Genomic DNA, 12182 nt, shown 5'->3' on the forward strand with positions numbered 1-12182 from the left:
AATATAAGCTTTTTCCATATATCAAGAATACCATTAATAAAATTTGTTCTTCTTTGTAAATAAACAATGTGTGGCTGGAGCAAGGCAACCAAAGAACAAACTGGGAAATGGTTAGATCAAAGAGGGGTCAGATTTGTGTTGTGCCGGCAATGATTGGTAATGAGTTTGATTAAAATTTCAATGGGAAGACATTGAAGAAATTTAGGCCAGGATATGATCTGACTTATAAAAAAAAAAAATACTAGACTTACAGACCTGTGAAATCAGAAGAGACTCTATCCTCCTCAAGTTCAGGTTAGCTTAGAATAGAGATCCATAAATTTCCTAGAAGTTCTTGAAGCACCTGTTAATTTGTGTGTGTGTGTGTGTGTGTGTGTTCTAATGAAAGTTTCACAGCCTTTATTAGCTACTCAAGACCTCTGAGCATAAAATATTAAGAGCTACACATATACTTCAGTAATCTGAATTTAGAGCTGAGGTAACTGAAGCCTAGAAAAGTTGTATGAGGTCATAATGGGTTTTTAATACTGACTCTGTTCTCTCAACTTATCCCTTCATGCTTTCTCACCTCACTGCTCTTGATAAAGGGGGCACATTCCTAAGTACCTGGCACACAGTATACAAAACAAATATCTATTTTGGCTAACAAAATCAACATTTAATGTATATGTGCCAACTATGGTCCGCAATAGATAAGCCAATTCAAACATTTGGAAATAGTCCCTTATAACTCTCTCAACAAATATGAAATAAACCACTGAGTTTATTAAGCTCAGGGGAAAAGATGCAGTGATGCCAGCATTCACATTAATTGTAGGCACAAGGTACACTGGCACAAGCTTTCTGAAAAGCATTTAGCCTTTCAAAGTTCATACCCTCACTTAGAGGAATCAATCCTAAGGAAATATTGAGAAGAAGCCAAATATTTATATTAAGAATGTTCACAGCCAATTCATTTATAATTCTAAATACCTGAAAACAATCTGTATGTATAATAAGGACTAGTCAAGACAATTATGATATTCTACTAAATGAAATATTATATAGACATACAAAGTCAGATTTTGAAAGGTTAATACTGAAACATTCTGATAATATAATGCTCCATAAAAAATTACCATATAGAAGAGAAATGAATGGAGGGAGAAAGAGCAAGAGCTAGACAGAGATGGAGATGAAGATGGAGATAAGATGTACTGAGCTGAAAAGTAATGCTGAAATGTACTGAGCTTGAAAAGTATGATCGGTGGTTTATTTTATCAATTACAGAAGTCTCTAGACTGCCTCTAATAAGTGAGCATGAGTTTTACAATCAAAATAAGAATTATACATGATAAATAATAAGGAATTCATCTGAATATTATTATCTGTGGGTCCTCCTGTGCTACGGAGTGAAGGAGAGCATACAATGAGTATTCCACAGCTGTTGTTTTCTATCTTTAAAGACAAATGAATTCATGCTTGAATCTTAGCAATAGTGATTTTGATTAGATATAAATAAAACAGCTTAACTGTAAAGTCATATGGTATAGTATATTTCATAAGAGAGGCTGCCCATTGTCCTTCAGTGATTATTCCAGAAAGGGTAGCTGATTACCATCTCGGATGATATAAGGTCATTTCCTCAGCAATCCAAGTAGATGAACATGATCATCTCAAATTCTTTCCCAGATCTAAGGTCTATGAAAATATAAACGGATCTACTTTCATAGAATTAAAACGGATACATGTATACATATAGCTGAGTCTCTTTGCTATTCGCCCGAAACTATCACAACATTGTTAATTGGCTATATCCCAATACAAAATAAAAAGTGGTGTTTTTTTTTTTTTCAAGAAAAAAGGTTTTAAGTTACTAAATTAGCCTGTATTTCTTTTTCTAGGACCTGAACACTAACATGGCATTATTAATTGGACCCTACTGTATACACGATTTACACAGAGCCACAAAGGCATCAGCATAAACTTAACGGATTTGAGTCATGTTTCTAAAAAGCAAGGCACTGACCCCTAATATAATGTCTGTTGGTGCAGCACTTATTTTAAACTCAATTCAAGAGTGTTGAAACTTAACAAACAGATTAGGATTTCCAATCACACAGACAGAACTCTCATGATCATCCTCATTAAGAGTTAGAGCAAATGAGTACCCATGGATACACTGACCTACCATATTACAAGAGGAAGTTTAGTGAGAGAGCTACACTTGAAAAGTGTCTATAACCACAATCAAAAGACACTGAGGATTATGTTACATACCTATCAGATGAGCCAAATCAATGTCTAATCTTTGTCTATACTTGAAATCTGGATCCATTCCACTGCAGTGCAGCACTATCTGTGAAACACACTCCTCAATTATTTTGTAATACTGCGGCCTGCAAAAGAGAGGAAGTGTTCTTGAATACCTTTTCTACCCAGACAGATCTATTTTAAGAAATGATTCTGTATGATAAAGAAAACTAAGTGATTTTCTAAAGGGTTAAATACTCTTTCTAGCCATTACTCTCTCAAGAAAAACATGCCTAAGCTTAAAGGTAGGCTGGACATTACAATGCAAAACCCACTGTGATATAATCAACTGTTAATACCTTGACTTAATACTCTAGCTTGCAGGGATTCATGCTTGTGTTCAAAAATACGTATCAACCTTATCTACTTACTTAAGCTATTATTCCTAAAGTTAATCAAAACAAATGACTTTTTTTAGTCCTACATCTACCAGAAAAGAAATGGTTCTAGGCATCTCCAAGTTCTCAATTTCAATAAGGGATGAGTATCTTGGCATTACATGGCAAATGATGTCTTGTATTTACTGGCACATTGTTACTCAAGATAGCTATAACAGCTCTTACAAAACTGGACTGGGCCCCTTATGTTACAGACTATAAAAGAACTATTTATACACATATTTTAAAAGATTTATTTTATAGAAGCATAAACAGTAAATATGCATGGCTACAGCTTCAATTTTTTCAAAGTGTCAGAGGTTCTAAAACATTACCTAATTCTGTAATCTATCAAGGTAATTACGGCCTTAAAAATGACCACTTACATACTTCAAAAAAATTTTAAAAGTATATTTTGCATTAAAATTTGGGAAAATTTTAGCATTTATCAGCAGCTAATAAATTCAGAGAAAAATCAGAAGGAAATACCACCATGGACAAATTGTAACATAAACATCCTTAACATTAGAGTGCTGATAACTAGTCCAACTACTAAAAGTTTGCAAACAAATCTAAACATATTCTAATTGCACTGATGTCTTTTGTCATGCGGTTGGTCTCAAGGATAAGAATAAACAGTAATATATATTACACATCTGAGGCTTTTTCAAGTCGTCAAAAGATCTATGGTAAAGAATATCAGACTATAATCAATCAGGTCAAAGATTCTCTTGATAAACAAGGAAAACACAATCATTCTCTTTAAGTCAAAGTATCCATCTGTAGAATAAAAGTACTAGTGACTCATCTTCCTCACATGAATGTTCTCAGGATGAAAAAAAATATCATATTAGAACAATTTCTCATTCATTCAAAGTTACTGAGAAATGGACACAAATTATTTCCCCAGGTAACTGTGCACCCATGGGCACTGTACCCCTTTACTTACCACCACTTATTTGAGAAAACAACAATCATTTTATGTTGAATTACTATCTTTCCTGCTTAAAAAAAGACTAGCATATACTATTTTAAACATTTTTCTAGTCTCTGTAACATCATGAGGCCCATCAGTTACTGCACTGGTCTGAACTATAACAGAACTCTAATCGTACTCTATCGGCTTTAGATCTGCCATTCGAGTTGACTGTACCCGACCCCACGGTACGTTCCCTTGCCCTTTAATGAAGCAAGGTTTGAGAAATCAGAGAGATGAAGTTTGCTAGAATTTCACACATATCAGCGTATAAAGAACAACTATAAGTCTCTTGAACAGTTAAATGTAAGATCATGAGATCATGGTCACCAGTTTATGGATAATTTCAGTCACTCAGAAATCTTTCTCTGGTTTTCAGATATATTTCCAGAACTGGACTCTGAAATTTATGACTTCATATGGATTACTATTATATTCATTTATTTAGAAGAATTACATTATTTTGTATAAAGCTAAAATATTATTACTATTTTCTTAGATAAGTTCATATCTATTACTAGATAATACTATACAAGAGGAATAACAATAATCTTACTTATCAAATGTACAAGATCTTAAAAATTCTACCATAGACTCTTTGAAGGTTACTCTGTGCTACAAAAAATTTCATTACAGGGTCAGTAAAATCTGTTGGGTTTATTGCTACTCAAATGGCATGCATCATTTTCATAAGCAGATTCTTCTGGCCCAATGAAAAATTAATTAACATCTTTTTTAAAAATGTTATCTAAAGTCATCAAATTCTTATACTCTACATATGTATATGCATATACTGTCTAGTTTTTACTACATTGCTAATTTGCCTTTAATATCTAATTCAAATAACACAAATTGCACTTTAAGAACAGCCTCTTACCTGATATAATAGTCATTTCTGATGAGCAAAAAATGTTGTAGAATGGATAATAAATAATTTTCAGCAGCAGTGTCCTTCAACATATTATACAGAAGATGGTATACTTCATTCATATCAGTGGAAAGTGAGTGAAGGAATAAAATGATTGCTGATTCACTCTCATTCATAACAAAAGCAGCTTCATTTTTTAGAACATTAAGAGATCATTTTGTTACCATTACTGTTTCTAAACTTTCAAATCTATGATCCAGGATTTAAACATCTGCATAAAGAAATTTAATCTATGGATCACTTTAACTTTTTAACCTGAAAAACAGACTTAAACAGACTTAAACATTTAGCCATTAAAGACTTAAATGATCAGTTATTCGTTCCATTTTGAATTACAGCTTACAGTTGGTACCACTGGAATAGCAAATGCCATTAATGAAAATGATTTTTTCCTAACCTTCCTGTTTATGATGGAGCACCTATATTATTCATACAAGACACTACTCCTCCTTTTTCACTGCCACACAAGATAGTAACACAAAGGAGCACTGTGTGGACTATTAACAGTTCATAAAAAATCAGTTTTATACAGATGAACCATTACATATGAAATCATTACAATTTGCATTCATTTATATTTCATTTTTGATAAAAGAAGGAGATTAAAGACAAAGATGACATCACCCTTATAATGGCAGAAAGTGAAGAGGAACTAAAAAGCCTCTTGATGAAAGTGAAAGAGGAGAGTGATAAAGTTGACTTAACGCTCAGCATTCAGAAAACTACGATCATGGCATCTGGTCCCATCACTTCACGGGAAATAGATGGGGAAACAGTGGAAACAGTGTCAGACTTTATTTTGGGGGGCTCCAAAATCACTGCAGATGGTGATTGCAGCCATGAAATTAAAAGACGCTTACTCCTTGGAAGAAAAGTTATGACCAACCTAGATAGCATATTCAAAAGCAGAGACATTACTTTGCCAACAAAGGTCCATCTAGTCAAGGCTATGGATTTTCCTGTGGTCATGTATGGATGTGAGAGTTGGACTGTGAAGAAAGCTGAGGGCCGAAGAATTGATGCTTTTGAACTGTGGTGTTAAAGAAGACTCTTGAGAGTCCCTTGGACTGCAAGGAGATCCAACCAGTCCATTCTAAAGGAGATCAGTCCTGGGATTTCTTTGGAAGGAATGATGCTAAATCTGAAACTCCAGTACTTTGGCCACTTCATGCGAAGAGTTGACTCACTGGAAAAGACTCTGATGCTGGGAGGGATTGGGGGCAGGAGGAGAAGGGGACGACAGAGGATGATTGCTGGATGGCATCACTGACTCAATGGACGTGAGTCTGAGTGAATTCCAGGAGTTGGTGATGGACAGGGAGGCCTGGCGTGCTGCGATTCATGGGGTCGCAAAGAGTCGGACATGACTAAGCGACTGAACTGAACTGAACTGAAAGACAAAGAAACGTGAAATATTTTTCTTACGATGTAAAGAGTGGTGGAAGTTTAAATGCTTTTATTAAACTAGAAAACAGATTTCAAATATGGATTCACTTTTATAAGAAAAGCAAGGACCTAGAAAATTGATGTAAAATAAAAGTAGAAGAGGAGATGTAATCCAGTATCTTAAAAAATAATATGAACTGTCAACGTTTTCTCTGAAGTAGAATTAAGTATATGATGGATTACTTCTTACACCTCATGTAAGAGTCTTGTGCTAAAGTCTCATAAGGTCCTTTCAATGGCTATGGAATAGATCCAAAAACAGATTTATGGTGAAGAAAAATTTATACAAAGCAAGGTATTTATTGATATAAAACACATTTAATATTACAGAAACTGCTGTAAACTAGAGTCACTGATAAAGGATAAGAAATTACTGGAAATTATCTCTGGTAATAACAAAATTGTTATTCACTGCACTTATCCAGTACTCAAGTGTAAGACACTTTGATAGGAACGTTGGAGGAAAAAGTTGAAACACGTCTGCCCTCCATTTCATAAGACAGATACAGGCAAAGTACTACAGGGTGAAGACAATGACTGAAGAAGCCATTATCGAGAGAAAGTGCAGCTCAGAGGGCCTTTCGGTTCTGCTGTATTTCCCCATTTCCCCAGAACCCATAGGTAAGAAATTGAGTGTATGTGAAACAAATGACCAGCAATGCTATGACAATCATCTTTTATATCTAAAATCATTTTGTATAAAAATGTTGCCACAGAAAGGTTATATGCTTGTTGCATTTGACTCAAATGTTTCCACTCTAGCAGTTTTGTTCTGGTCAGACCCTATCACATTTAAACTGTTTTTCCCCACTAAGGAACCAAAATATTTAAAATGAGAAAAAGACATTTATTTGAACTGAATTATATCTCTAAATCACTGGAATACCATTTAATAAACTTAAAATGTGTATTACCTATAGTCACATATGAACTCACTGAACTTTTCCCCAAAAATCCTTATCCGTAAGGAATATTACCTTAGGCTCTTGTCTTTTCAAGACCATTGAACAGAGAATACCTATCATGCTGCAAGCCACTGTGTGTATTTCAGTGTACTCTGTGTAAATCATCAGGAGAGTCTGACAATTCAACAAGAATCTCAAGAACAGCATCATAGTGAGGTTCTAATATAAATAAATGTATATAAATTGGGCTGGCAGACAAGAATTCTAATAATGGTTCACAAAATCACCCACAAATCCCTTTTTCACAGTACATGCAAAATGATTTTTCTGGTTTGTCAAAAGGATATTCCATTTCTGCGCGAATGTCATTGAGACGGTGTGATAATTCAGTTAGGTCGTCCTCTTTGTTCTCATCAAATACTTTCAACTGAATATCAAGCTCATCATTCTCTTTTTCTTTCAAATCCTAATATATAAACAGAAAACTTAACAGCTGAATAACAGTTTGACAACACCATATTTTGGAAATAAAGCCCTGATACTATTATTTATTTGCATATGCAGAAGCAATTTCAAATACTGACCCAGGCACTTGGTTTCCTGTAAGAAAGTAAATGTACTCTGTTTTTCTATTTTAAAATGTAAAAAAAAAAAAAAAAAAAAAAACACCTCATTACATTTACTGAATTTTCTTTTCATATCCCAGATTTTGACGATTCACATTAAAAAATTAACGATCACTTTTACAATGGAAAAAACTAATTGCTAACAACCCAAATTAAATGCTGTCGTTTTGACTAAACACACTAATCAAAGATTGCAAAAGAACTCATGCAGCTAGAACATTCACATATGCCTCTGGCAAAAAATGCAAATATAGATCAATTGTATTAATGAAGAACAAATGCAAGGATATATTCAAGCACAACAGTTCCAAGTACGACGTGAAAAGCTGTATAAACAAATTTATTTTAAATGATATTTTGTGATTTTAAAGCAAAAAGGCATCAGGATTTTTTAATCAAGATGCACAACTAGCCTCCTCCCCCACCTATTATTTTTGCTCAGCTGAATCACAAAATATCAACTTGGGCATCAACGGCTTGTTTTTGTAATACATTATAAGCACATGTGTTACAAACCCCTGATAATTTTCAAAATCATAGTATAAACAACATTTTTGGAAGCATGCCATGCTAGAGATTGTTGGGCTTAATATATATCACCTGGAATATCTTTTAATATGTATCCTTTAAGTTGCTGCTTTCAAAACCCAAATTGATAACCACAACTGTAGATACTCAAGGGTGTTACAGAGAGACTAGGATGTTCAGAGCTGAGCTTGAACTCTAAAAGGAAATGCAAGCACGTGTACTTCAAACTCGGTCGATAAAACAAACTCAGATGCATTTTTTTTTTCTGTTTTTATTCGCTAAGGACAATTATAAATGAAGATATAATGGCTATTACTGAAACCAAACACAAACTTATACAATTTCTAGGTGACTTCTTCCTAACATTCACATACATAAGAATTTACTGAAAATTTACCTACAAAGCATATGAAAGTATTAATATGTTTTAATATAAAATACACAACAAATACATGCATTTATGTTTAGTTTCCTCTTTAGTAATAATTTGTTTTAGGTCTAATTTTTCACTTTGAAGGGGAATGATGAAATTTATTGGAATGTAAAGTTACCTAACATTGATGAGTTACATTATCAAGTGATTTCTGAACTCGATTCTGAACAGAGCAGAAGCCAGACACATCCAATGAAGAAAAACCCATTTTTATAATACAGAATTTTTCCTTATTCTTATGTTATAATATATTCTTTCTTAGATGCTCACTATCAAAGTTTAACACATTCAAATATGTTTGAATAGAAAAAACAAGTTATATACTGTCATTTAATAAGCCTCAGAAATTTACAAAAACATGGAATCAACCTGTATGATCTAAATACTTTCAGTAAAAATAACTAGATAAATTTTTATCTCCATTTTTAATTAGGATAATACATTATTTATATAGTATATATAATATGTGAATATATATAGCACAATATAAAATATAGATATACATAAATGAAATATCTCATAAATATTGTTTGTTAACAATGTACCACTAAAACACATATGCATATCTACATACACATACATATATAAAAATCTTCCTTTCAAATGTCAAATCTTGAAAGGTATATTCAAAAATTATTGATTAAATATTTATTTAATGAATTAATAAATTTTTTATACAGCACAAATGTGACAGATACCTCATTGGAATATTGGAAAGGCATCACTGAAGTTTTATATTTTAAATGAAGAATGACATAAAATTACTGAATTACACTGTTAATTATGTGAAATACTGTAAATATGTTTCAGATATTTTTTGAACAGATTTGCTGTACAGATACAGAACATTATCAGCAGTTCCTCTAAAATAGATAGTAACGTCTCTATAATATGGTGTACTTCAAAGGAAATCAAAGTCCATTACCAGTATATGACTGATTACCAGTCAAGCAATCAAAATTGAGTCTTCAAAGGAATAAAAAAGGGTTTGTCGGTCTTCTAAAAGAGGTTAAGAATGCCGGCTGCCTACAAACACAATTTTTTACTGTCTTGTTCCTTCATATACCAGATTTATCTAGTATTTTCTTAATTCATTTAACTAAATAAAATGGTAGATTGAGAAAACTTCACAAGAAATCAATGTAAGTTAACTACAGAGCAAATACTATTTTAAAAATCACTATGTAATATTTAACAACTCATTTATCCCAAATTACTAAAACAAATTTATGAAAAGTGAATTTTCCATGTAAGTGAAATATAAATTCTTTAAACACCATAATGTATCTATAGAGACAGGGCAAATTTTGAAAATAAATTTCTAACACAATGTAATTAAAATAATTGTCATTGTCTTGATTCTAATGACTATATGAAACAACATACTATTCTACTACAATGATGGTCTCTGGGATTATTGAATTATTAAGAACTGTTTTTTCCCTAGCATTTAATGATTTCAGATAGGTATAACTTTTGATCCATGTGCCAACAATTTATATTAGCCCTAGTCACATCTAATCTGCTACTTTGAAGATGATATATTCTAGAAAATTAGAAAGTTCTTCCTGTTACACAGTATAAAATAAGAGTAAACAGAATAAAAATAAGGATATTAAAGACTCATCTTTGAATATATTATTAGGTTTCCATGCATGTGTAAAAGCTGTTTAAGGTTATTATAAATTCTACTGGTTGAAATGTAAATATTTAGTACATTAGATAGATAATAGTTGACATGCTAGGGACATCTAGTGTAAATTAAAGCATGTCCATTCTGAGTTTTCCTCCAAATTTTGATAATGAAACTACAAGGACAACATAAAAATGGGTCTATCTGCCTAGATTCTGATTCTCATATTGTGTACCAGAAATAACTGGGAAGGATTATTTTTTCCAAACAAACATCACTGCCCCACCTCTAATAAGATTGTGATAGGCTCTTTAGGGGGACAATCTGCCTGCAATGCAGGAGACCCTGGTTTGATTCCTGGGTCAGGAAGATCCCCTGAAGAAGGGATAGGCTACCCATTTCAGTATTCTTGGGTTTCCCTGGTAACTCAGATGGTAAAGAATCTGCCTGCAATGCAGGAGATCTGGGTTCAAACACTGGATTGGGAAGATCCCCTGGATGAGGGCATGGCAACCCACTCTAGTATTCTTGCCTGGAGTATTCCCATGGACAGAGGAGCCTGGCAGGCTACAGTCCATGGGGTCAAAAAGAGTCAGATACGACTGAGCAACTAAGCACAGCACAACTCAGTTTCTTGAGAATCAGAAAATTACTTAGCCATATTTCACTTTATTGTCATAGAAAAAAAACAAAAAACAAAAAACATTGAGAATCCTTGTAGGTTCTATTCCAAAATATGAGTAGGCAGAAACAGAACACTTCTCACTTTCCTCTTGCTGAGGAATCATTGAGACCTAAGAATTAGGGCATACTGAAGACATAATGGTAGCTAAAGCAAACTCTAACTGGGAGCATGTTTAGAAGTACAGGGTACCTACCACAATATACAGCAGCTATAGGGCCAATAGGAAAGTGCAGCTAAGAAACACTGATGCAAAACCTTAGCTATCAATGTAACCAAATGAAAAATACCATGAGACCAGTGAATAGCAGAGATGAGCACATCCTGACAAAAGTGCAAAACATAAGCACAAGAGCTATTATGTACGCTTTCTGAAAAGATGAGGACTTAAATAAATTGAGTCACCATTTTCTTGACCAGTCATTCAGTAGTATAAGGTGGAAAATGAATGTTCAGTTATAGACAATGGGAAATAAAAGCTGGAAGAGTAACAACAACAACAAAGGCAGAAAAACACCACATATTAGTAAATGACTAGAGAATGCTCAGGAGCCCCTGAGGCCAACAAGTGTCCGAAGACATGATTATTCTCCCAGAAACAAAGGCACAATCCCTGGAGGACAAAGATGGAAAGTAGCGAGTAGGCAGCTCAAAAGCACACTAGAATCCAGACTGTAATACTACCTACATAATCACACACTGTAATATGAGCTACATAAGGCCACAGTCTTTTCATGAGGAGAGATTTGTGAGAAAAGAAGAATAAATCTGTAACATACACTGTTAACTAGTGAATGTCGCTAAAGTCAATTACGTGTGGGAAGAAAGTGTTAGTCACTCAGTCGTGTGTGACTCTTTGGGACCTCATGGATTGTAGTCTGCCAGGCTCCTCTGCCCATGGGGATTCTCCAGGCAAGAATACTGAAGTGGGAAGACATTCCCATCTCCAGGGGAGCTTCCCAAGCCAGGGGATCAAACCCAGGTCTCCTGTTTGGCAAGTGGATTCTTTACCGTCTGAGCCACCAGGGAAGTCCCAAGTTAACCTCATACTGAACCTCTCAGGTCACATATGATTCACTGCAACCAATTCCTTGGTTTATAAAGTCATGGATGAAAGAACCACTCAAAGTGGAACTGACATAGAAATTTCTGAAACTGTATAGACTCAATCGTATTAAAATAGGTCTCAATGGACTTAATTATATATTTTATGATGATGAATTTTAACTACTTTCAGTTAAGATCATCAGAATACAAGTTACAGATGCATGCTACACACTAATTTCTCACCAGGAAATTTGCCTGAATTTGGTTATTTCTAATACCCTAGGAATACCTTATATACATGCTCACTGA

At 33.8% G+C, this 12182-nt stretch overlaps 1 protein-coding gene across 6 annotated transcripts in view; it reads right to left on the reverse strand.

Annotated features, from left to right (window-relative positions):
• The window catches only part of DIAPH2 (diaphanous related formin 2), a 968993-nt gene that overhangs the window by 656269 nt on the left and 300542 nt on the right, over positions 1-12182 (reverse strand). For all 6 annotated transcript variants that reach the window (XM_070291115.1, XM_070291113.1, XM_070291114.1 and 3 more), the window contains 3 exons: positions 7272-7390; positions 4523-4639; positions 2260-2378 (listed from right to left, as the gene is read on the reverse strand). In XM_070291115.1, coding sequence (XP_070147216.1) covers positions 2260-2378; positions 4523-4639; positions 7272-7390 — 355 coding nt within the window. The remainder of the gene's footprint in view (positions 1-2259; positions 2379-4522; positions 4640-7271; positions 7391-12182) is intronic.

This window comes from Ovis canadensis, chromosome X (assembly GCF_042477335.2).
Source record: "Ovis canadensis isolate MfBH-ARS-UI-01 breed Bighorn chromosome X, ARS-UI_OviCan_v2, whole genome shotgun sequence".
NCBI classification, from domain to species: Eukaryota; Metazoa; Chordata; class Mammalia; order Artiodactyla; family Bovidae; genus Ovis; species Ovis canadensis.